This window comes from Cinclus cinclus, chromosome 6 (genome assembly GCF_963662255.1).
Source record: "Cinclus cinclus chromosome 6, bCinCin1.1, whole genome shotgun sequence".
Taxonomy (NCBI): domain Eukaryota; kingdom Metazoa; phylum Chordata; class Aves; order Passeriformes; family Cinclidae; genus Cinclus; species Cinclus cinclus.
The window spans coordinates 6,779,784-6,805,312 of NC_085051.1; the positions used below are offsets into that span (position 1 = coordinate 6,779,784).

Consider the following 25,529-nt stretch of genomic DNA (forward strand, 5'->3'; position numbering starts at 1 on the left):
TTGGTGTGAAGCAAGTTGTCAGACATTTTTTATAACTGAGGCATCCCTAGTCTAAATGAGATATCAAATTATCAAAAGAAACTTTAAACAAAGGACTATACTTTATCAAAAGGACTTTAAACAGCGATGCCCATGCAACTCATTCTGGCACCATTTCCAAACCACTTCCAGACTCAAATGCAGTTTAGTTCCAGTCTCAATTGATCATTTTTTTAAAACTTTGTTCTTATTTTTCTACTTGAAAAGATCAAGTGTTCATCATGTTTCTGTTCTCATCCCATATATTGCTTCCTGGTGTGCTGTTTCAAGGGTCTCTGCTTGTTTAAATAACATAACAATCTCTCCAAGATAGCATAAATCATAAAGGAAGTGTGCAGACATGATGGGCCAAGGTTTGCTGTCAGGGCAAAAAAAGCAACCCTATTGCTATAGAAGACTTATGCTGGATTTACATCAGGACTACAGGAGATCCCATTCTTTGCTCCCTTCCATCATATTTGAGGGCTGAACCTTCCTTGGAATACACTGGTAGCAGAATCCTAGTCCCATCACAGCCACTTATTACAAAGGGTGCTTGTAGGAGATGCATCAAACTGCACACCTCATTTCCTCTAAAGACTTTTGGGTTTGTATTTGTTTTTGGTTTTTTTAATTCCTGCATCACCTGACAACACCTGGTTATGTCACCTGTCATATACAGGGCTTCTGCTGTGTCACCAGGTATAGAACATGTCACAGGCATCAACTATGCCTGGAAGTGGTCTAGTTAGGCTTCCCCTATGGCATGCAACAGCAAGTCCTGCTTCCCTAATCAACCCCTTTCAGGCACCGCAGAAAAGAAAAGAAGAAACGGTGGGAAAAAGAAAAAAGAAAAAATCAGAGAAGGCTGACAATGTTGTTGCCACCCTCTTGTAATAGTTGTTAGCATTGGGTCCCCAGTTCCATATCCTTGACTGGCAGTTTAAGTCCCAAGGAGGAGGTTCCCAGTGGATCAATCATGTTCCTGTAGCGTTCACCTCGGTGCTTGGCCAGAAAGGGGCCCCAGTCAGGCTGAGGAGAGCACACCAGCTTGAGCCTCTGCCATGGGGAAGAGAAAAGAGTCTCATTTGGTGTCATGGAGCACAATTACCATGCAGGAGAAGAGAGGACAGGCTCATTTGAGATTACTGATGATGGCCCAGCAACGCTCCACTGCTCAGTGTTTGTTTTGCACAAAGTTCTTGAGATTAACAGAGGATAAAGTGCCCAGGTTTTAAGTATGTATTCTTCCCTGCATCATGTGAAAGGAGCTCAGAGCCACTGCTGTAGACTGTGAGGCTCTCTTACTGAAGGACATGTGCCCAATGGTCTAAGCAGTGGGTAAGTGCATTAAAATAATTGGATTTCTATTTAGTATATTTCCCCAAAGTATACAAATTACCAAAGGTAGTATATATCACTATAAAATATTTTAATTTTGAAATTACGAAATGTTTTGTTTCTATCTGCAGGAAAAAAGAAAGAGGAGAATGTCAAACTAGCAAACAATGAAAATTTTCCGATCTCTCCAGAGTTTTTTATTGAATGTATAATTTGATTGGTACATTCACAGATAAAAAGGAAAGAAAACATCTTTTTGATGACTTTAGAGGGAACAATTATATGTTTATTACCTAATAAAGTGAATCAGACCTCTCTATCAGTTATTTTAATCTCTGCTTAATTACCAGTTTGCAACTTTTACCTCCCAAATCAACCGTAATCATTTTATGCAGCAGACTCAATATTGAGGAAATACCAGTCTACATTTGAAATATCTTCAGCAAAAGCCCTTTCAAAACAGATCCAGCTCTTGGGTGTTTCTTCGGGCGCACACCTGGAGAGGCAGTAAGGGAAGCACCCTATTTTTGTGGCAATATGTATGCCAGCTCTACGCATGAGAAGTTTTGAAGCGGAACCACTTGTGTCAGTGAGAGAAGCTTGTGAGACAAGGAACAAGTACATCTAATTCCTCATTAGTTCATTTCCATTAGGGGCAGCTGACCCAGGCACTCCATTCTGCTCTACACAAGAGCTGAGTGACCTTTTAGACAAGTGGCCTCATTGCCTATTGCTTGGATGCTCTCCCTAGGGTGTCCCACCACTGCAAAAATCCTTCTCCTATGAAATTCCTTTGCTCTATGGGAAGCAGAGGAACGTGGTCTTTTCCCTTAGGCATGTGTAGCGTGACATATTGAGAGACCAAAAAGATTATACTATTTTAGTATATTTTCTCTCCTTTCCATTTCTGAAGCAAGAAACAGCCCCGGTGGGATTTGCAGGGAAGCTGAACTGCAAAAGCAGCTACAGGAAGGGGAGCGAGTGTCTGTTCATTCTCCCAAGGTGGGAGCAGCACAAGAAGCAGGCAGTGATGAGAAGGCAGAACTGAGAAAGCCTCAAAGACCTAAAATAAGAGCACTGAGCTTCTCCAGAAGACAGGGGCAAGGCAACGAAGGGAGGAAATGCTGACCTTGCTGTACCATGCCCTGCCAGGACTGAGGAGCCAGCAGGATGGGAACAGACAGGGAGAGGGGGGTGCCAGGCAGGGACAGGACACAGGGATGGGGAGAAGTAGGTGACCACCACATTTCTGAAGCAGTGGGGGGAAGTGTCAGGAATCCAATTAACAAAATAAACAAAAGAAGCTTGAATTAAAAATAAACTGCCACCTGGAATTATTTTAAGCCCAGGTGCCAGAAAGGATCAGCTACTTCAAGAAGAATAGAGATGAAGGGTGAAAGTAAAAATTGCCAGCTGGATTTTACAGTGAGCAGCTTGAGATGCATGGAAACCCTTCCTGCTCTGCATCTTATTCCAGGACTTGAGAGAGTGGCAGAACCTTGTGGAGCACAACCTGGATGAGTCCAGAACCCCTTGCTTTGCACATGGGCAATTCCTGATTGACCTCTCCTAGTGCTGATTGTCTGGGCACAATACACCCCAGCAGCTGAGGCTCCCCGTGGCTATATGCTGCTTTTGTAAGAAGGCCAACAAATCTAGAACAACTTTCTTCCAAGAAGGCCATACAAAACCTCATTAAATTTGTCTAGATCTCATAAAACAAACCACTCCACAATTTAGGACCATGTTTTTGGAGAAACTAGGAGCAGAAGGTCTACGTTTTAAATCTACTGGGCATCTCTTTGCAACACAATAACTAGTTTACCAGAAAGTAATCTGAGCGGTATTAGACAATCAATATCACAAAAAAATCAAATCAAATAAAATAAAAGAGACAGTCTCCTGTGGCCATATTTTCAAACAACAAAAAGAAAGAAGAATTACCTCGATAAATTTGCCTGGGGCTAGATGCATTTTTATGACAAACATAACTGGGATCCAGATGACTGAGCAGGCCAGCATCAGCCACCCGAGCACCATGGACCAGCCTGGGTAGTGGTAAGCTCCATAAGTCATGGGTTCCCACTGGTAAAAACTGAAGCAGAGAATAAACTGGGAACAAGAAAGGAGAACAAATATGTTTGAGTAAGCAAAACAATCCTGCTATGCAACAAATGGTGGGTAGGCACACACAGGGTTGGTGTATATGGAGTACAGATAAAAGCACACACACCTAAGGCAGGGTCCTGCCACAAGCTCTAATAAATGGGGCAGAGCCTGAATCTAACGAGTTTCAAGGAAATCTTGCAAAATCAGACAAAAATCACTGTATTTGTGCCAGAATAACTGAAATTAGAATTTTGTCCGTGGAGTAGCATGCTTTATTACGTGCTCTATTGGCAGTTTTACCTAATGTGATTATGCTAAGTTCTCCATTTCACTTCTGTATGAACAGCAATACCTCTGCTTACATTTGTGCATAATTCAGTAACTTTTGGAAAATGCCTGTGCTTGCAATAATTGCACACAGAAGATTTATAGAAGTATAACTAGGTGAAGGCACATATAAAAATGATCAGCTTTAGTTCCAGAGATGTGGAGTCTAATGAAAATCTAATATTAAGCTATCCAAATGCATCAAATATTAGCTTTACAGAGGCAATAACAGAAAAGAATTCATTGCTTGGTTTTGCTTTTTCTGTTTCCATTGCATAAAAATTGAATTATGACTGATCAGTGTCAATTTATTTCTCACTGTAAGTTCACTAAATATTGCATTTGGAGGGAAAAACAACAGAACATGCAAGCTTAGAGAGTAAGCATGGTCAGTTCAAATTTGTTTTTCTTAAAAAACAACGTAATTTCCTATCCCCTGGTTGTGATCACTGACAGTAGCTACAAGCACAAGTCTGATTAGTAAAGGATCTGAGCAATTTGCAAAAAAGCCTTACAATTCTCTTCAGAAGTGTAAAAGAGGGTCTTAGGCAGCATCTTGAAAATAACCACTGGTAAAAAAAAAAAGAGCTAAAAAAATCCCATGTGCACATGCCTTCAGTTTTAACAAGGTTCCCAAGAGAAGATAAACACCAGTGATGTCATCCTAACACTATAAACTGGACTATGTCTTCAAACTTTTTGAAAGTGATTTGCAAGCTCTAGGCATTCATTGTCACAATCAAACAACAGGTAATCAAGATAGATCTACCTGGTTTTCACACAGAGCAATACTCTAGTGCAGTGAAGACAACTGGTAAAGAAAATCTATGTGAAAGAAGTAGACTACCTTCATTTTACCCTTCGGAGAAATCATTCTCACAGTAGAAAATTTCATTTCTTCACAACTCAGGATTTTGTTGAGCTCACCAGAGCTCACTGGTCCCTTCACACAGTCATTCCTGTCTGTGAAAACTAATCCTCTTCCAGTTTTCAGGAAAAAAGAGTCCTCATTCGTGAATTAACAATACTGGAAAAAAAGTTATTAACTTCATCCAGTGCCTTTTTCTTCCCCCTCCAGGAATAAAAAGACTTGCCAATGCTTACACTGCACTAAAGAACAACACACACAGGAACTTGCCAGCACACGAGCTGAAATACAGCTTCTCTGGAAGGAGCAACTGCAAAGGACAGGAGAGTCACTGCTTTGCTCCTCCACCCACCAGCTGAGCACACACTCACTGGTTCAAAACGCGTGTCTTCCCAGAAATTCCAGACACTTCTCTCATCTTGTATCTGAACAGCTAAGAATACTCACCCGGGGAAGATGTGGATGTCCCATCCCTGGAAGTGTCCAAGGCCACTGGATGGGGCCCTGAAGAACCTGGGATAGTGGGAGGTGTCCCTGCCCATGGCAGGGGGTGGAATGGGATGGGATGAGCTGTAAGGTCCCTTCCAACCCCAACCATCCTGGGACTCTGTGACTTGTAGGAACTATTTAGCCCTGCTGTGAAATGATGAGCATTTAAAACTCTACACAAATGCAGAATGTTGCTGCACCTGTGGCTCAGGCTTGAGGACTTCCAAGTGGAAGTATGTGCTCTCAAAGAGAGATACCGGTGAAAGAAGACTCTGTTGTTTTGTGCTGATTTGTCAAGCCAAAAGCTTTTGAAGTAATTATTTCATTCTTGTGTCAAAAAAAAAAAAAAACCTATATGTGACTGCAGATTGCATCTGCACTTAGTTTGAAATGTAAAGGAAGCACTGTGTTTGAAACTTAGATGACAAATGTAGATTTGGACTTAAACTCTTAGCAGTGGCAAAATTGAGAATGTGACTTTTTTGATTCCATAGAGGCCTAAATGTGAAGCAAATACTAAGAGAATTGGAAGGGAGGTGTTGGGGGAGGAAATGAAATTGGAATAATAATCAGAAAACCCCAAACACGGTGTTTTAGACATAAGGGTTCCTTTCCTTTCCTTCTTCCTTCCCTTTCTCCTTTCCCCTTTCCCTTCCCTTTCTCCTTTCCCCTTTCCCTTCCCTTTCTCCTCTCCCCTTTCCCTTTCCTTTCCTTTCCTTTCCTTTCCTTTCCTTTCCTTTCCTTTCCTTTCCTTTCCTTTCCTTTCCTTTCCTTTCCTTTCCTTTCCTTTCCTTTCCTTTCCTTTCCTTTCCTTTCCTTTCCTTTCCCTTTCCTTTCCTTTTCCCTTTCCCTTTCCTTCCCGCTGTCCAGCAGCGCCACCTCCCGGGGGACCCGGGACCGTCCCTCTCCTCCCCTCTCTCCTTTTTTCACTCGTGCTTCCACCCCAGCCTTTCCAAAGTATCCCTCTTACATCAGCTTCTGTGTCAATCAAATGTTTGGTTTTTTTCTCTAGGTCAATCTGACAGCACGCAGGAGGATCTTATATTTTCTTTTCCCTGTGCATACATAAATGTCACTCACACCCCCACACCTATATAAATATAAATACACAAAATCCACGATGCTGTCATGAAATGGTGTGCCTTAGCAGCATTTTCCTGGCAGAGCCACCATCCCTCTCCACCAAGAACACCATCACTTACAGTTTCTACTACACACCCATGGCAAGAACACATGCACTGTCTTTAAGAATCTGCATCCAAGTTCTAACTACAAACACCCAGAAACATCATGAATCATGAACAAACAACAACAACAAAACTCTTTGGAGAAGACATTGCTTTTTTTTTTTTTTTTTTTTTTGCTTACTGTTAAAATAGTTGGGGTCACAAATGCCCAACAGACTCTCCAGAATTTACTTGGCTGAAATCCAATCATCATTTCTATATCTTCACAAAATCTCTGCAATCCTGTAAACAGCAAATGGAAAAGCAATTAGGTGTGAAAGAAACCAGCTACAGTCTGCAACAGAGCCCTGGTGCCCTCCCTTGTGTCTATCTACAAAAACAAACTCCAACCTTTCGTCTGAAAACTTCCTTGGAGGATCTAAATACAGTAAAAAAGTGGGATTAATATGGTGGGAACCATTCCTATAAAATATTTTTTTCTTAAGGATTATAGCAATTGAGCTTTTACATTGAGATTAGGTGTTTAGTGTGTTTTGTGTCAAAGCATTAATAGTATATACTGGGCAGCTGCAATTTGTCTGTTTGTTTTACTTCCCTCTGAAGATCAGCCTTTTTAATATCTGTGTACCTGCTTCAGCACAGGTAAAATTTCAGTTTCTCTATACCTGCTACGTGACTGGATTATAGCTGTACCTCTTAGCACTGAAACTGGTAATATCCTGTTCTTTTTCACCTGAGGCATAAGTGATATTTAAAATTCCTGCAGAGCACCTGTAAATATTTTAAATTAGATTCAATATTGTCTGAACAAAAAGATCATCTGATATGTTAGTTCTTCAGATTATTGTGTTGATTGCATCTATAAAGTTACTTGAGTTAATAAAACATGCAAGATTGGAAAATCCTATTTCAGCCACTCCGCAGCTCCTCCCTGGCCATGCCATGTGACAGGAAAAGGTGTGATGGTCAGGAGTTGTTATTAGTGGTTATTAGTAACTTAGCTATTAGTAACTTCATTATTAGTAATTTATCCAAAAGTTTATTTAAAAAAAACAAAACTAAAATTGATTCCAGCTTTCCTAATTGTAATAAGAAGAGAGAGGTCTGAGCTCATCTGCCACACAAACATTTAAAAATTCAGCCAATTTTATCTGAATTTTGCAAAGCATTAATTTGCAGCATTTTGTCTAACTTGCATGATGTGGGGAAAGCTTAAATACTGGAGAAAAGGTGTTAAGTAAGGGAAGAAATGCTTGTAACAAAGTAATAAACTACTTAATTTCTTACTGCATGGAGTTAGCTGCTGAGTGTAGGAAGGGATAATCCATAGGTTTGATCCACCTAATTTGGAATCCTTTCTGTTGATATGAAGGAGAAATAAATCTATCCACCTGATTGTTCTAAGAATTAAGAAGGGGGGGGGAAATAGCACTGTTTCATCGTGCAGTGCCTTCTGATGGAGCTTGGGCACAGCAGCAGGGCTGGGTGGTGTTTAAGAGCCAGCCCAGGGGCTGAGCACACAGCAGCCCAGCTCAGGCAAACAGCATGTGAGAGAAAAGCTAAAGAACCTGTTATGACGAGGAAAAGAGGAGGAAAAAGCCCAGAAATTTAACAAGAAAATGGTAACTGCAAGGACTGCATTTAGGGGAGGGGAAAGAATTAAAACCAGCAGTGGATGTAAGCTCAGAAAACTGAATCGAGGCTACTCAGAGGTCACTTTGTTCTGTAACTGCAATTTCTTTCACTTTTTTTCTCTTTTACTGACTACCACAAGCGTTCTTCTTCAAAAAGCATCTTCTCTGTAAAATACATGTAATTTTTATGTCCCATGGAATCACTGTACTTCAGCACCAGTCTGACTTATTGGTTCCTTCTCTATTTTGTAATAGAAGTTTGTATGTCTGGACAAAATGTAACCTCCAAGGTCGTCATGTGATGGACTCGAAAGGAGATTTTTGCTTCAATTGAAAGGTTTGCCCCTGAGTTTTAATCACCTGTGCAGCACCTGCAGTGATTGTGAAGGAGGTGCTCACAGAGCAGCCATCCCTATGCTGTGCTGGTCTTAAACTAATGGCAGCAGCACAAGGTACGGGCTGATGTGTATTTTCCAGAAGTTTAAATCTCGTTTAAAGTGTCTACTTCAGCCATACTTGCAGCTGCAAAGAAGGGATACCTAACTGGATAATTACCAGGGGTTTCTACCTCCAAAATTCAGGCTAGCTTCATGTAAACTTGCACAGATTTTTGAAACTCCAATTAGAATAAATAAATAAATAAATAAATAAAGTTCCTTCTTGGAATGGTCAGTAGGTATTCACAGTAAGGCACTATTAAATATTAGAAATTCAGGAGTCAAATGTATGTAAACAGATAAAGGGATTACACATTACTTATGTCATTCCAGTAAAAGTTCCACAGAAAAAATGCAAAGAATAATTTAGTTATCAGAACACCAGGTTTGGGGCTTTTTTTGTTTTGTTTAGGTTGTTTTGTTTTGTTTTGGGGGGGCGTGTTGGGTTTTTTTTGTTTGTTTGTTTTTTCCAGATCTTAGTAAATCTGGTCTCCCTCTCAGATCAGTCAGGCCTGCTGAATAACTTTGGGAAATAAACAACACATGATAGTCCATATCTGACTTTTCCTTCTCTAAAGCAGAATGATGCATTCATAAGTGCTAAGATATAAAATCCATTAAAAAGGAAACTGCAGACCTAGCCAGACAGCTACTTCACTATTCTGCTACAGGTAAAATGTTCAAAATTTAAAATGTTTTCTAGAAATACACAGCAGCAGTTTCCACTCACTCTGACAACAAACCTTCCCAAAAACAAATTGTCTAAAAACAGATCTGGAAGGAGCATGAACAAAGTTACCATCATGTATTTTCAGTTTCCAGCAGTGTTTCCTCAAACACGGAGATTTTTGTCTTTAGCTTCATGTTACAAAATGCAACAGTGGGAATTATGGTGATGATTAAATTAATATCCCCACCTCTAAGCTGTTCTTTACTAATCATTCATCATAAATTAAGGAACAAACAACTGAGAGTAAACCTCAAAACCAGCGTGTGAAATAAAACCAGCATGGATTATGGAGCACAGACTCTACTGAAAAGTAAGTGATTACAGGGAAACCACCACGTGTGTTTCTTTCTAATTTAAAAATCTCAATAAGCTCAGCAAGCAGAACATGTAACAAGAAATAAAGACAAATTTATTTCATCATAAAAGCACCTGCCACTGTTGTGCCAACCTGCTTGCCATGAAGATTACAAGTACACAGAGAAAGGTGTCAGTGGAGTGTAAAACAGCAGTTGTCAGACCTTGAAAATATATTGTGCCAATTTTAAGCACTGCTTGAAGGAATATAAGCCAAGCAGCAGCTTTTCTTGTATTTACAAGACACAAATCACAAATTTATTTCTGTGAACAGTCCTTACAAAAGTAGCTATAGCACAGTAAAGGCAGCTCTGGTACAATAGTCAAACAGGTAATGATTTTAATGTAACTTTTTCCTTTTTCATTTAAAAGAAAGGAAGTTCCTTAGTATAGCAAAAGGTTAATTCCAGGGAGCAGTCTTTGAAATAGATTATAGCAAAGACTTTACCAACGTCTGTTGATGAACAATCAGTTATACAGAAAGCACAAAAAGAATGATTGGTAATTTGTCAAACCTTTTCCACATCTGATTACACTAAAGTAATATCTCACTAAAACAAAAAAAAACCCAACTTTCTCCTCTATCCAGGTCCTTCCTTTGCAGAGCTATTATTATTTCTGCATTATTTCATGTTTTCCATAAATGTTAATGTTTTATGGGGTACTGGAATTGCTGGGCAAAGCAAACACTGGCCAGAGCAGTTTTTTTCTTCCAAACCTAATAAAATGTAATTCCACAAAGCTGGTGTGCAGTGCTTCTGCCACACAGTGTTCAGAGGAGGAACAGAGCCAGTTCTTGCTCCCTATTTACCTTCGTCCTTATTTAAAATCGTGCAGAGAAAATAAGTTTTACAGATTCAACTGGTTTTAAAAATACTAAAAGTATTTTGAACACAGAATTTTTCTCTTTCACACTAATAGCAATGGCTTTAAAGGGGGCAATCTTTGGCACAGACCAGGGAATGCTGTTGATGCTGGTGGCCGGGAAGAGTAAAAACATCTAGTACAGCATGGCTCAGGCATGCTGTCAGCAAAGTGAGGAGGAGAAGGAAGGCCAAAAAATTCCCAGAAAACCCTTAAAATCTTTTTAAGCCTCCCCACTCATCACCTCCTATTAAAGTGTATTTATTTTAGAGAAACTGGGTTTCATTTCACTTCTAAACCAACTCTAATTGAGTTACTTACATTCAAAGGACATAAAAAACAACCAAGAATTTTCATCAACCAAAACATGACTGGCCTAAATCAACTTTTCTCTCTGTATTTTGAATTTTTCCATTATATTCTGTAACATTTCCTCACTGGGTCATGTCTGGATTAGCAGACAGTCTCTCAGGAATACTCACTGAACTGGATGCCAGCGGACATTAAAATACACCTCTGTATTTCCATGAAATTAAAGAAAACAATGAAGGGTTTATTCCCTGTCCTGTCTCTTACATTTATTTCTCAAGGAAGAGCACCAAATCCTCCATGATTTGAAACCTGTACGGTATTTTTAAATGCTTATGTTACAGAGTGGACTCCACAATACAAGCAGACACAAGTATTTAGTGAAAAGGGCCAGAGCCCAAAGTCAGTGGCTCCACAAGCAGCTTCAGCAGAACACCTTGGATTTTTATGCCTAGCTGATTAAATGATATAATTCATTCCTGTCCACAGCAATAGCAGAAACAGCCTTACAGTCCAGGCATAAATTAATTATCACGTATTTGGAAGATCTTCACGTTTCCAAGAATCAGTCTCCTGAAAACACTGGGTGAGTTTGGGAGCACATCAGCAGCTGGTATCAATTGTAACTACAGCAGCTTTGTGGTAATTGCACTGTTTTATACTGGCTGAGGATCTTCCTCACAATTTCATGTACATCAACATGGATCAATATAACTGGTGTTACCACTGTGTGTAATTAGTTGTGCTGAGTAGCTGTACAGTCTTGAGTCTATGTTATGGACAAATAGGAAGAAGGGAAGGTTGGATGCCTACACAATAAAAAAAAAGCCTTCAAAAGTTGTTAAATGCTGTCTGGGTTTGCAGGGACAGGTTTTGGTAGCAGTGGGGCTGCAGAGGTGGCTTCTGTGAGAAGCTATAAAAGTTTCCCCTGTGTCTGGCAGAGGCGATCCCTGGATGGTCCCGGACAGACCCACCACTGACCAAACCTGAACAATCAGGAATTACAGCAACATCTCTGAAAAAAGATTTTAAAAGGACAAAAAAAAAAAGTTATTGCACAGGTGTTATTTCAGCAGGGAAGAGCAGGGTGAGGATGTGTGAGGGGAGCAGCTGTGCAGACAGCCAGGTCAGGGCAGAAGGAGGGGCAGGAGATGCTCCAGGCACCAGAGCTGAGATTCCTCTGCAGCCCCTGGTGAAGCAGCTGTGTCCCTGCAGCCCATGGAGGGCACAGGGATGCACAGATCCACCTGCAGCCCGTGGAGGGACCCACACCAGAGCAGGGGGATGTCCAAAGGAGGCTGTGAACCTGTGGGAAGCCCGTGCTGGAACAAGGTCCTGGCAGGGAGCTGGAGACCTGTGGAGAGGGGAGCTCACACTGGAGCAGGTGTCCTGGTAGGACTTGTGGCACTGCAGGGAACTCACACTGAAGGAGGCTGTCAAAGGACTGCACCCCATGGAGGAATGGCCCATCTTGCAGACATTCATGGACTTCTGTTGCTCATGAAATGGACTCACACTAGAGAGGCTCGTGGAGAACTGTCTGCAGTGGGAATAACCCCACACTGGAGCAGGGGAAGGACTCCTCTCCAGAGCAGCAGCAGGAACAGCCTGTGATGAACTGACCATAACTCCCACTCCCCATCTCCCTGTGCTGGCCAGGGGAGGAGATAGAGCTGGGAAGGAGGCAGGGGTGGGGTTAAGGTGTTCTTAAGATTTATTTATATCTCGTTATCCTGCTCTGTTTTTCTTAACAATAAATGCAATTAATATCCCCAAACTGAGTCTGTTTTGCCCACAACAGTGTTGGTTGAATGCTCTGTCTCAGCCTTATCTCAGCCCATGAACACGTGTTACATATTCTCTCCTCTGTCCAGATGCAGAAGGCAGGGACAGACCAGCTCTGGTGGGTGCCTGGCACCCAGCCAGTGTCACCCACTGCAAACACAAAGACACCTCTATTGGCTCTGGAGGTCTCTGTCTCTAAAACCGTGCAAGCACAAAAACACCCCTGGAAAAGTGTCACCAAATGTTTGGTCTATTCTCATGTCTTTGACCTGTTAGTGGAAAATGACTTGAGACTGTAGGAACATCTTTTGAATACATGCATTTTAAAGGTATCCTGAAGTCCCATCATACCTCTGCCCAAAATAAGAGAATTTTGAGGCATTATATTACAAAGAAAAATTATTCATTTCCTTAAGAATTTCACTCTATCATTTGCTAAAATATTGCTTTGACATAGGCTGTCCAATAACATTTTCTTACCATAGATATAGGAAACTCCAACAAGCTCAAAGATGGCAATAATGACAAGCGAGTAAGAGGCTGCATAAGTGTCCACAAGCTGTAGCATATACATTCCACCCTAAGGAAAGAAAGATAGAAGATTACTCTTGGCATTGAGGCAGGCAAATTGGAGAGGAACAGGACCCAAGGAAGCATTCAAACATCTACGAGACACAGGCTCATGCTGCACTATAGCTGCTTCCTTCTGGCTGAATGAATACCAAATACAACAAGAAAAAAGCAGAGGGTACACCTGATTTTGCTAGCTAGGACACGGGGGGAGACTTTGAATTGAAAGGATTTGAATTCAAATTTGATTTGATTTGGACTTTGAGTTCAAGGATTGAACTGTGATCAGACCTTCTAGCTGCACTGTCTCAAATCACATAATACTCTATCAAAAGCAAAAACACCATCAAAAGCAAATCTACCATAATAATAAGTCCAGTTCATCTGTTTGGAAAGGATGTAATATTCTGTCTCCATGATGGAGTTAAGCAGCATAATTCAAGTGAATAAAGGACTGAATCCTTCATGGGCTTTAGAACAGCAAAGCTGGGCTAGTGGGTGATGGGGTAAGGGGGAACAGAACAAAGATAAAAGGGGGGGAAGGATGGATAAAATATTAAGATTTTGTGCATCTCATCTTGAAATTACATATAATCCTGGAGGTATTAGTGAAGAAAACATTGAAGTTTATCAACAGTAGATGTGAATTCCAGTATTAACTCCACAGTTTGCAGAGACCACCAGTGTATGTCTAATCTCAGAGGAAAGGCACTCAAAACAGGTGTGCATATTTATATAACATTCAAAATTGGGGGTTTTTTATTTATTCATAGAATGGGTTGGGTTGGTAGAAAGCCTAAAGATTAATTTGTTCCAACCCCCCTGCCACGGACAGGGACACCTTCCACTCTCCCAGGGTGCTCCAAGCCCCATCCAAGCTGGCCTTGGACACTTCCAGGGATGGGGCAGCCACAGCTTTTTTGGACAACCTGTGCCAGGGCCTCAGCACCCTGACACGGAAGAATTTCTTCGTAATGTCTAATCTAATCCTGCCCTCTGTCAGTGTGGGTTGAATACTTAATTTATATTACTATTTTGAAGATGTTTTTGTAGAGAAAATTTTAAAGGTCTGATTCTCAGGAAGATTTGAACAGCAAAGTGTCCTGAGAATATCTCAGAGCATCTTTTTTTTTTCTTTTTTCTTTTTTTTTTTAATAAGGCTTTCAGACACACAGCATGTCACACGTGGCAGAATTCAGCTAAACCTTTTGCAGCTTGTGTAAGAGGAAAGCAGTCACCAGAGGGGGACTGGGGACACACAATGATGCTCAAAGGCAGTGCCATTACCTGAGTGATCATAGGAAATCCCATGATGAAGAAGGACACACAGCACCCAAGAGTGAACAGTGCCTTGTGTGTACGTAAGTACTTGGGGAATTCATCTGACACAGAGGTCACAATAGTCTCAATGGTGGCAAACTGAAAAACAAACAAAAAAGAGGATATGCATTTCAGTGCACACAAAGTGGTCCAACTGGATATAAAACTATGTAAGAGAGTATTTTGAGTCCTGGGTGTTAAATGCTTAGATAGCAGCACCAAAACTCTGCCAAAATGATTCCAGCATTGATGGCCTTACTTCATTCCTCTTTTTTCATGAGTCACTGCCCACATGGGAAATAGCAATGAATTGCATGGTACTCCAAACAAATAAATAAGAAAATCAAAAGGAAAATAATGGGACACAAAAGCAGTTTACCATCGTGTCTAATCCAAGAGTTAGAAGCATCAAAAAGAATATTATAGCCCAGAAGGGAGAGAGGGGCAGCCTAGTTAAGGCTTCTGGGTAAACCACAAAAGCAATCCCAGGACCTAGAAATTAGGGGGAAAAAAAAAAGGTTATCAGATTCGATTTTTCTTATTTACAGAAAGGCTTAAGTATTACAGGGTTTAGTCTTACCTGTTTAATTTCTGTTTACACTGTAAATTTCCAATCACTTATTTACTCCTACTTTCCAAGCAGAATGCATATTCAACCAATATACCAACATACTGACCCAATTTTTTCAAAATTTAGCAAAAATTGCACACTGCAGCCATGTTTCTGTCCTGCTGTGATCAAATTCCTGCCACTTCCCTGCCAATCAGCAGCCCACGGCAAACATCCACACCGCAGTGCTACAACATGAATGGAAATGCAAATACCCTCCTTCAACTCATTGCCACACCTTAAAAGAGGACAGAATATAAAACATGCCCAGACTTGATTCCAGAGAGAAGGTATTAACTACTGTGATTCTAAAAAAAAATCCACAAGAAAACCTGAAATAATGCAGAGCACAAGAAATAAGGAATCTTTTAAAGGCTAAACTAGGAAGATAGATATAGATATAGATGATATAGATATAGATGATATAGATATAGATGATATAGATATAGATGATATAGATATAGATGATATAGATATAGATGATATAGATATAGATGATAGATATAGATATAGATATAGATGATTAGATATAGATGATTAGATATAGATATAGATGATAGATGATTAGATATAGATGATATAGATATAGATGATAGATATAGATATAGATATAGATGATTAGATATAGATGATTAGATATAGATATAGATGATAGATGATTAGATATAGATGATATAGATATAGATGATATAGATATAGATATAGATATAGATATGGATATACACACATATTTTTTTTAGGTCTGCCTGGGAGCAAAGGCTGCAGGGTTGTGGTGGCAGCATTACAGTAGGTGGCACTTCTTCTCTATTTATCCCAACTGAAGGGATTTCCACTTCAAGCACTCTGAGAGATGCTTCCTGCCAGGTGAGATGTAAATGAGAGCCAAGCTGTTCTCATGCCAAGAGAATGGGCTCCCCACTCACTCTGGACTAGACATTTCTACTTTAAATCATTGTACCCCAGTTCCTCCAGCTGCACATGCTGCTTGTGTTTAAGAGAGAACTGCTGCTTGTTCATGTACTGAGAAAAATAGTTTCAGCAGCATAAAAATCATCTCCTTGGGCAACTTGTGTAGTGTATTCACAAACACCTCTTTAATCTCTTGATTAAAGATTTCTCCTTGACTGTTGGATATAAGAGCTCTGTTTAAACTTGCTGCCTGCATACAGAAGTTTAATTAGCTCTCAGAATAATGAGTTCCCATTAATTAGACTTTTAGGAAAAGTTAAATTACAGAACATGAAATGGGAAATGTCTCCATGTCAGCCCCTCATAACTCTCCTAGATAACACACGCCTGGTAGCATCCAACCACAGGAAATAGTCACAGGGAGGCCAGATCCCATTCCATCCATCTTCCAAGATGTGGTGGGCATGAATTTTTTATAAAAATGAACTAAAGCCAGTAAAACTCCAAGTACTTTAGATGTCTTATAAAGTAAAATTACCTTGAACTTTCATTTTAAAGTATAACATTTTTCAACTACATTATGCTCCTAATCAATGAGTAGAACAAAAAGAGATTGTGCTGTCTTTCCCTCCACATTTTATTTGCTCATCAGATAAGTGAGCTTTTCCTGAAAATAAAATTCTAAATGAAAAACCACATTATGTTTTTCAGATTAATATTTTAGGAGAAAATAAAAAGGAAAAAAAAAATGTAAAATCCCTTCTTCTTTCCATTAACATTTCCAATCAAGGTTTTGAAAACTTGAAGGGATATTATCTTTCATCATAATTTTGGCTTTTTTCTCCTTCACTGCAAAAAGAAATACAACTTAAGAATTAAAAAAAAAAATAAATTAAAAATCAGGCAATGACAAAGGCTGGTTATTTCCACCAGTTCTTGAGTTTGCTTTTTAACTACAGTTATGCAATGCACTGCCTCAGTCCACAATTATCCTTAATTTTCACTCACTTCCTATTGCAAATTCACCTTCCATTACTTCACTAAATTTCTTCCCCTGTCATGGGCAGCAGCAAAGCCTCACCCTCATGAAATAATTTTGCATGGTCTGAACAGACTGTTACAAATGCAGCCACAGCTGCTCCCACATCCATGGAACAGCTGGCCACAGAGAGCTCCAGCCTCTGACTAGCTGCTCACTCCAAGACCACCAGCAAGCACTCAGCAGAAAAGGGTTTGTGAGCTCCTGTGCTGAGTATTTCACCATCTCCAGAGATGCACCAGCTGAGCCAAGTGCTCCCTCCACCACCCCTGACAGTCGTGTCTCTACTCCCACCTCCCTGCATCTCTTTGGAGCTTCCACTGCTGCTGCACTCAAGCACAGCTTCTTTAGCTCTAACTCCTCAGAAATAATTTTGGTGAGTGCAGCGTAGTTTAGATTTTGGGGCTGCTTTTGCTGTTTGTTCCAGAATGGAGGTAAAGTCTAAAATAAAAATATTGATGCAAACATTACTCTTAAAAACACCTACCACTCCCTGACAGGAGGGTGCAGCCAGGCAACAAGGGACAGGACAAGAGGACGGGGTTCAGGCTGTGCCAGGGGAGGTTCAGGCTGGAAATCTGGAAGAGTTTTTTCACTGAAAGGGTGGTTAAACATTGGAATGGGCTGCCCAGGGAGGTTGTGGAATCCCTCATCCCTGGAGTTGCTCTAGCAATGACTGGCACTTAGAGCTGTGGTTCAGCTGGCACAGCAGTGCTCAGCTCTACCAGTTAAGACCTTTCAGATCCCCACTAATGACCATGTCTCTTCACTAACCAAGATGTTCTAATCAGGTCTTCAGAAATGTTTTACTTCTCCGTGGAGGCATCTCCTTGCTCCCCAGAGTTCAGAAGACCAATCCACTCCTCCCACTAGATTTCTCCCACCCCCCTCTCATCCAAAATTCCCACCACCAGAGATAATTTTCACCTTGAAGGGCATTTGAGAAACAGCAGCAGAGACCAATGAGAAGGCAAATAATCCCTTAGACTACATGAGGGGACCATCCCATCCATCAGTCATTTACACAAAGGGTTCAAATGAGTCTCAACTTCCTTCCTTCTTTTACCAAGCAAGTGATTAAGAGGCTTTAACTATAATCTTGACTTCCCAGGGTACCTTCTCCTGTACGGAAATGCCTACACGTGGTTTACTACTCCACACCAGTTTGAAGCCATCATTCCCACCTTCAGTATCAATGTTATCATTAATAACAGAGCTGGAAGTGCTAGAGGGTGCCTGCCTAAGTAATGAAATGCCAGTGAGCCCTACCTTGGTCTGCCACAGCTTCAATATTCACTTTGAGTTCATTTGCCATGAAGCCAATAACTGAGAAGATGACAAAGCCTGCAAATATACTCGTGGCACTGTTGGTACACGTGACTATCAGTGTGTCCCTGCAAAGAAAGCACAAGAAGCCTGTTGGGATACACACAAGGAAGGTTTTGTATATGCGTTTCAGGAGTTCCTCGTGAGCACACACATCTTGTGGGGTGCCGATGAACGCACACTTTTGCATCCATCAGGGGCATTTGATGCTGATCAGAGAGCACAGAAGTCTCCACAGCACACCACCAAGAATCAACTCTGTAAGCTTCCATCACCCATGTGCCGTGCAGGAACCACAGGCTGTGCAGAAGGGCAAGTACATCTGCTCTTGGCCTCTCTAAAGAAGAGAGGCAGTCATGGTGACATGATTTGTAACATATTTTTTTTAACTCTTTGCCTCATGAGGACATCTGATCTCCATTTGAGGTATGGATTAACCACTGCTGTCCAGGTACGATGATTTTCGTCTTATCCTTCTTGTACTCCTACACAAAATTCCAGGATTAAGCTTTCTGTGCATTGCAGAACTCTCTCAATCGCCTTGCTGCCTGCAGAGGGAGAATTCCCTGGTACATTTTCCCATGGTTGTTCTTGTCAAGGGAATCTCAAGAAGTCCATAGCCGGATGTCTTACTTTGCTGGATGTGTCAAGACTTGACAGCAAACCAGCTCTCATGAGCCCCATCCATAGTTATTACATTCCTGATACAATTTTTTAAACAATACACGTGTCCAGAGAACTTCCCCATAAACTACTACGTCTTTAGAAAAACTGATCACTCACTTTAAATGTTTGGGAGTTTTAGGTTGGCTAGAATTGCTTATTCTTAATGTTGTCTGGGGTTGTTTTTTTCTTGTCAGGAACAGAATGAAATACAACTTGAAAAGCTGTCAAAGAACCTCACTGAGATGGCAAACTTCTAGAATTTCCAACAGAGCATGTCTTAAGAGGAATGATTTTGTTAATTCTTTGGGTCTACAGAAAAAAAAAATGAATGTGCTCTTTGGAATCATCATGTGTTAACCTTCTTCCAAAACCTAAATAGGTTTAAAATATTTCAGGTGTTCATTATGAAGCAAATTTATGTAAATTTACTGCAATTATAGGTTTTTTACTATGTTTAAAATTAATGTGTAACTGAAAAGTACAATTGCTGCATTAAAATGTAATGAATATTGAAATTGAAAGAGAAAATAGTCATGCTTCATTTCAGTATTCGAGGTTGTGTTGTAAAATTAAAAATATTAGGAGTAACTAAGCTTATCTAATGATTTCTACTTCAGTCCCATATCCCTCCCTAACACAGGTAAAGCATGTATTTGGTATTAGAACTGTAATATTTTTATACTTCATTATTATGTGTTCCCTTCAAAATTTTCATTAACATCTTCCAAACTCCACAAAACATTGTTAAATTAATGCAGAAAGGTAGCATGATGGTTCCTCCATTTTCCCCCTGGTATTCTGATTGTAATTATTCATAAAAAAAAAATAAAGTAAGCTCAGGAATAGCATTTTCAAAAATAGGACCCAAAGGATTGCTGGGTGGGAGTTGTTGTGTTTGCAACACTGTTACCTTTCATGCATATTTTGAGATAATTTCATTAAATTACTTAATTACTTTTAAGCACTAGTAAAAATATTTTTGAAATTCCTTTTTAATACCCTCATCCACATTTCTTCTTTATGTATTTTGTATTCTCTACTTAGAAGCCATAGGAGATGGCAGTGGAAATCCCAAGGAGTGTTTGCTTTGAAGTCTTGACTAGGGAAAGTTTTTGAGCATCCTCTTGGGTGAATCCCTGTGCAAGCTGCTGACTGTCCTGGATCAGTACCTCTGGCATTGCAGGAACTGGCAAAAGTTTGCTTCAGACTGACTTTAAAAACTGTAAAATAGCAGGGAAGCATTCCATTAATGCCACTTGCTTTTGTGTTTTCCATCTCTAGACATTTTAGCTGGCAGGCTTTTGCATTAAAAACTATACACTGACTTTTTCCCTTGTAAAAATAGCTTTCAGTGATTTCTAACAAAAGTGATTTTAAATTTCATAGCATGAAATAACTTTGTTCATGTAAAACCTCAGTAAGAGTAATTGGAAAAACAAAAAAACATTTGGGAGATGTAAGAATCAATCACATAAATGGAAGTTGCAAGTTAAATTCCTGCATCTTTCACAACACAACCTTCAGCCCACTGTACTCGTGGGCTGTTCTTCAGCAGAGCTACCAAGTGGCTCCCTTTCACTGCTCATAGCTCTTGACACATCCCAGATTGCCCTTCAACCTCAACCTCCTGATTCTGAAAAATGGGGAGCCAGTGGGAACTTTAATAAGCCTAAATGCTCATCTTGAGACTAGTAGATTAGGACCTGGGAAGAGGAGAAAATACACAAAACCAAAAAGGGTTAAATGTAGACAAAACATACACATACACATCCCTCCCCACCACCCCCCAAAAAAATACAAAAGAAAAAAAAAAGGCTAGAGGACAACAGGGGGGAAAATGGAAAAAAAAGACAAGGGTAAAAAAGACAAGATGTGGGGGTCTTACAAACCAGATTTCTGCAAGATGAAGGACAATTGTTTTTGGACAAACCTGTTTAATAAAACAGATGTATTTCTCTCTTACACACCTGTAGCAGTTATTATGGAATTTGTTGTATGAAGAGAGGGTTATTAGACCTCCCCATGCTGCAGATAAGGAGAAGAAAATCTGAGTGGCAGCATCCTTCCAAACCTAAGTAGGAAAGAAGACAGCATTAGCTTCAGGAAAGAGTGTTAGGCCAATGGATGTCAATAGAATATTTAAAAGCAAAATCCTGCCATGAAATACATCAGGCCTATTTGATAAGGAGCACTGTTCTTGCTGAGCCCACATAAAAGGATAACATAAACCTTGCTGTACGTGGAAGACACAAGTATAAAAACTGTATCGTTTGATACATATCCATTCAAATACATTCAGAAACAAAAAATACAAATCAAGAGGGAAAACCTGCATCAGATACTGGTGTTTTATCTGCCAGTGACCCTAAGTGATACTTTACCCACGTAAGATGAAGAACAAGTTTCCACAGGTGACAACACCACCTCTGCACATGGAAAGTGCTTGCAGCAGACCCCAAGAGATCTGTGTGATTTATTCACCCCAGCAGCTCTAAGTGCAAGAGCAAACCCACCATGGCATCAATCAGCTTCTCCCACTTGGGTGTGATGAAGTACCAGATCCCATCTCCAGCTCCAGGTAGAGTTACTCCTCTTACAAGAAGGATGATGAGAACTACGTAGGGGAATGTAGCTGTGAAGTACACAACCTGGACAGGGCAGAGAAAAGGTTTCTGAAAAGGCTGATTTGGATAAGAAGAGAGGAAGAGGGGAAATGTCACTATTGCCCAAAGGCAATTACTCAGGCTCAGAGACAACAGGCAGGGGATAAACCAAGAAAACAACAAGGGTTATTTCCCTGGAAATCTGAAATTTTACAGCTCTTCTTGCTGCTGGAAACAACAATAACATCAATAACAACAGAGGTAAGAGCTGGAATTCCAGACAGAGAAGGAGGAGGGCTCCTCTCTCCATCTGGAGAGGAACAATAGGAATTTAAAGCTAAAGGAAAATACCACTTTTGATCATTGCCCAGAGTGAGCTATCACACTTCAGTGGAAATGAAATGAGAAGTACCATTCAGTAACACATTTCTGTAGTTGTCTTCTCTATTTTTTCTGCATTTAACTAAAAAGCAGGCTAAAGAAATTACTAATTATGTATCACCATGATGATAGTTATGGTCCAAATTCAAAATAGGGAAAGTCTGAAATTATCTGGACATGCCTAAACCATCATGATGTCTAAATGCACAACAGTGATCGTGTGTTTAATGTTTCAGTAATTATCTAGAACACAGCTTTCTCTGTGGTCAAATAAAATGGTTGGATTATGGCCAGTTAAGCTTGACATTCAACACAAAGTCATTTAAAATATTTTTCACATTAACATCTGGGTCCTAAACAAAACAGAATCGTGTCATAACACACTGTGGAATTATATCACAGAATGGTATGGGTTGGAAGGGACCTGAAAGTTCATCTCATTCCAACCCCTGCCATGAGCAAGGACACCTTCCCTTAGACCAGGATGATCCAAGCCCAGCCCAGCCTGGCCTTGAACACTCCTACAGGGACAAGGCAGCCACAACTTCTCTGGGCAACCTGTGCCAGGGCCTCACAACCTTTACAGAGGAGATTTTCTTCCTACTATCTAATCTAAACCCTGCCCTCTGTCAGGTTGATGCCATTTTTCCTTATCCTGTCACTCCATGTCCTTGTCCCCAGTCCCTCTGCAGCTCTCCTGTGGCCCCTTTAGGTCATGGAAGCTGCTGGAAGATCTCCTTGGACCTTGCTCTTCCCCAGGCAGAACAGCCCCAGCTCTCTCAGCTTGTCTCCACTGCAGAGGGGCTCCAGCCCTCCGAGCATCTTTGTGGCCTCCTCGGGACTCATTCCAAGAGATCCTTCTTGTGTTCTGGTCTCCAGAGCTGGACACAGGACTAGAGGTGGCTTCCTACCAGAGCAGAGGGGGAGAATCCCCTCCCTCAACCTGTGGTCTGAGCTTTTCAAACTTCTGAAACTGCTTTTCAAACTTCCCATGTTGTTTCAAGAGGTGTTTCAAGAAGTTGCCCTGATGAATTTCTGTACAGTCAAGATACTGAACTAATCTCTACAAAAATACAGTATTTCTATCTCTGATACCAAGGAGTCAATATTTTTTTCTCTCCAACATCAGTGTCAGTATTTTTCTTGGCCACTAAGAGTCACTTAGAGAAATATCCATTGCCACATCCAAACCCACATTATTATCCAGTCTCTTGCCTTTCATGAAATGTTTTTTCCTATCCCACTAAGGTAAGGGGGGGGGTGAAAATCCCAACTTTTCCCCTGGCACTCTGAGTCCTTGGATTTTCTGTTAATTGCCAAGTGACCTCCCAACACATGAAGTCAGCTTCTGGAAGCAAAGGGATGGCTTGGAATTGGAACTCTGTAAGCAGCTCTAAAAAAATTAATGTCTCCATTCCCACTATCTTTATCCCAGGAAATACTTGGTTATGTTGCTCACACACACACACACACACACTGAGCTTTCTTAATGTTCAGTTCTGAATTTAAAATACGTTACTTAACATCCAATTTACATCACAATTTCCTGGATTCCAGTGAAATGTGAGGTGTTTGCAGAATTTTTATGAACAGCACACAGAATAGGGAAGGCTGGAAAGTACCATTTGTGCCATCTCACTGCTGAGTGCAGCTTAATTGCTCATTTTAAATTTATTGGAGATTAGAGACAAAGTGTCTAACAAGAATTGTTTCTGTTTTGGCTAGAAAGGAAAACACAGGGAAAAGGCATTTCAATTAATATTTAGTCACCTACTGAAAATATTTTCAGTAATTCATTCCTTAGACAAGGGTGTGAGTCCCCAAAAACCAGCACTCTGCTCTCCTGTGAGTGTATAATCACAAATATTGTTTCTTACTTTTCCTGATGACTTGATTCCTTTAGCGAGGGAGGCATAAACAATCACCCAAGCTAGGAAAAGAGATAGTGCCAAGGGCCATCTAATCTCACCAGGATATTCAATCCCTGCTGAAATCTTCAATACAAAGTACCTAAAAGCAAGGGGGGGGGAAAAAAAAAGAAATTTTAAAAATTGGGGGGAAAAAAGTAATGACAGCAACCACAGGCAACAATTCTGCACAAATTCCCTTTTTGTTTTGCTACAGTGTCCCCAGTGGTTTCTCTAGATGGTTCCAGCAATTCTCACCATGTATTATTTTATTTATCTGCATTGCAGTAGTAGATAAAACTGCAGGGCATGGGCCAACACCCCAGCTGTGCTGAGCACCACAGGAACAGAAAACAAGTAATCCAGTGTTTGAATTCAGCTCTCATCATTGCTAAGCACAAAAAATTAGCATAATTTGCTGCTCTTTACTACCATATTTCTGGTTTTCCAAGCCGTGATTTGTTGCCTGTTCCAGTGGATCAGGCATAAAGAAAAGATTGATGTAATTTCTCGAAACAAAGAAAGATCTTACTTGAAGTATTCTTCACTCCCACTGACAAATGTTTTGTTCCCTTCCCTGGTGAAGTTAACCATGGTTAGGTTTGGATAGGCACTCATACAGAAAGTCGAGTTCTTGATTTGTATTTTTGGGTGGTCGCCAATAATGCAGGAATCTAGGAAGAAATGAGGTGGGGGAACAGAAGAATAAAGTGTAGAGATTCTTTTGTTGTTGTTGTTGTAAAATGACAAGAATGCACTAGATCACTCCTAATTACTTGAACATCTTTTCCAAAAGGTCGTTTACTAGGTTTACTTTTTCCATTTTCATGTCCTTGTGTATTTGGGGCCGTTTTCAGAAGCAACGGGGTTTGTTTTTGTTTTCATTAAAGAGGAATTTCTCTAAAGACAACTCGTCTTTAGCAGACACAGGCTGCCAGCTGTGGTATTTTGTTGCCAACACAGGAGTTTTCCTACAGGAGGAAAAAAAAAAGGGAGAGAGAAGGGGGAACACAGAGGAAAAGCAGAGGGGGGGAAAAAACCAAGAGAGGGGGGGAAAAAACCAAGAGAGGGGGGGAAAAAACCAAGAGAGGGGGGGAAAAAACCAAGAGAGGGGGGGAAAAAACCAAGAGAGGGGGGGAAAAAACCAAGAGAGGAAAAAAGGAGGAAAATGAAGAAAAATCGGCTTTTTAAAAAGCATTTAAATTGACAAATGTAGTTTATCGTCGGTAAGGGAAAACGAAGTAAAAGCAGAGGGAAGTGCCTTTGGGATACGGATCTCTTCCGAGTGGTTTGGGAAGAGACCATTCCCAAGGGCTGGGAACCTCTCCCGGCTGCGGTCACCCACAGTCTCCTCTGGCATCTCCCAGGGGCGCAGCTGAGCCGCAGAAAGCTCTGGAAAACTACCACGGCCACAGAATTTCAAATAAAAATAAATAAATAAGAGTATAAGCATGTCCCAGACTCACCTAGCAGAAGTTTGTTTTTGTCCTTACAGTCTGGCGTGTTCCAGGGGTTGTTACAGGAAGCCCAGGGGAGCACGGGCACAAAGGAGGCGAAAAGGTAGAAGAGGGTGTAGCACAGAATAATATTGTAATATATGGCTATCAGGACGGAGATGATCAGCATGGCGATGCCGCAGCCTGCGGACAGACAGGGGGACAGGAGGAAAAGCCATAAATGCCGGCGGCTCTGGGAGCTGCGGGACCCGGCGGCTGCAAAGCATCGGCTTCTTCTGGGACAGAGACA

At 40.7% G+C, this 25,529-nt stretch overlaps 1 protein-coding gene across 1 annotated transcript in view; it reads right to left on the reverse strand.

Moving 5' to 3' along the window:
• Positions 1-658: 658 nt before the first annotated feature.
• Positions 659-25,529, reverse strand: part of SLC6A5 (solute carrier family 6 member 5) — a 28,297-nt gene continuing 3,426 nt past the window's right edge. Inside the window, exons 4-15 of the mRNA XM_062495688.1 lie at positions 25,250-25,423; positions 24,316-24,457; positions 23,754-23,886; positions 21,406-21,540; positions 20,860-20,963; positions 18,170-18,294; positions 14,722-14,834; positions 14,310-14,441; positions 12,933-13,032; positions 6,521-6,621; positions 3,304-3,471; positions 659-1,077 (exon numbers count right to left, since the gene is read on the reverse strand). Of these exons, the coding sequence (XP_062351672.1) occupies positions 922-1,077; positions 3,304-3,471; positions 6,521-6,621; positions 12,933-13,032; positions 14,310-14,441; positions 14,722-14,834; positions 18,170-18,294; positions 20,860-20,963; positions 21,406-21,540; positions 23,754-23,886; positions 24,316-24,457; positions 25,250-25,423 (1,583 nt within the window). The 3' untranslated portion in view covers positions 659-921. The remainder of the gene's footprint in view (positions 1,078-3,303; positions 3,472-6,520; positions 6,622-12,932; positions 13,033-14,309; positions 14,442-14,721; positions 14,835-18,169; positions 18,295-20,859; positions 20,964-21,405; positions 21,541-23,753; positions 23,887-24,315; positions 24,458-25,249; positions 25,424-25,529) is intronic.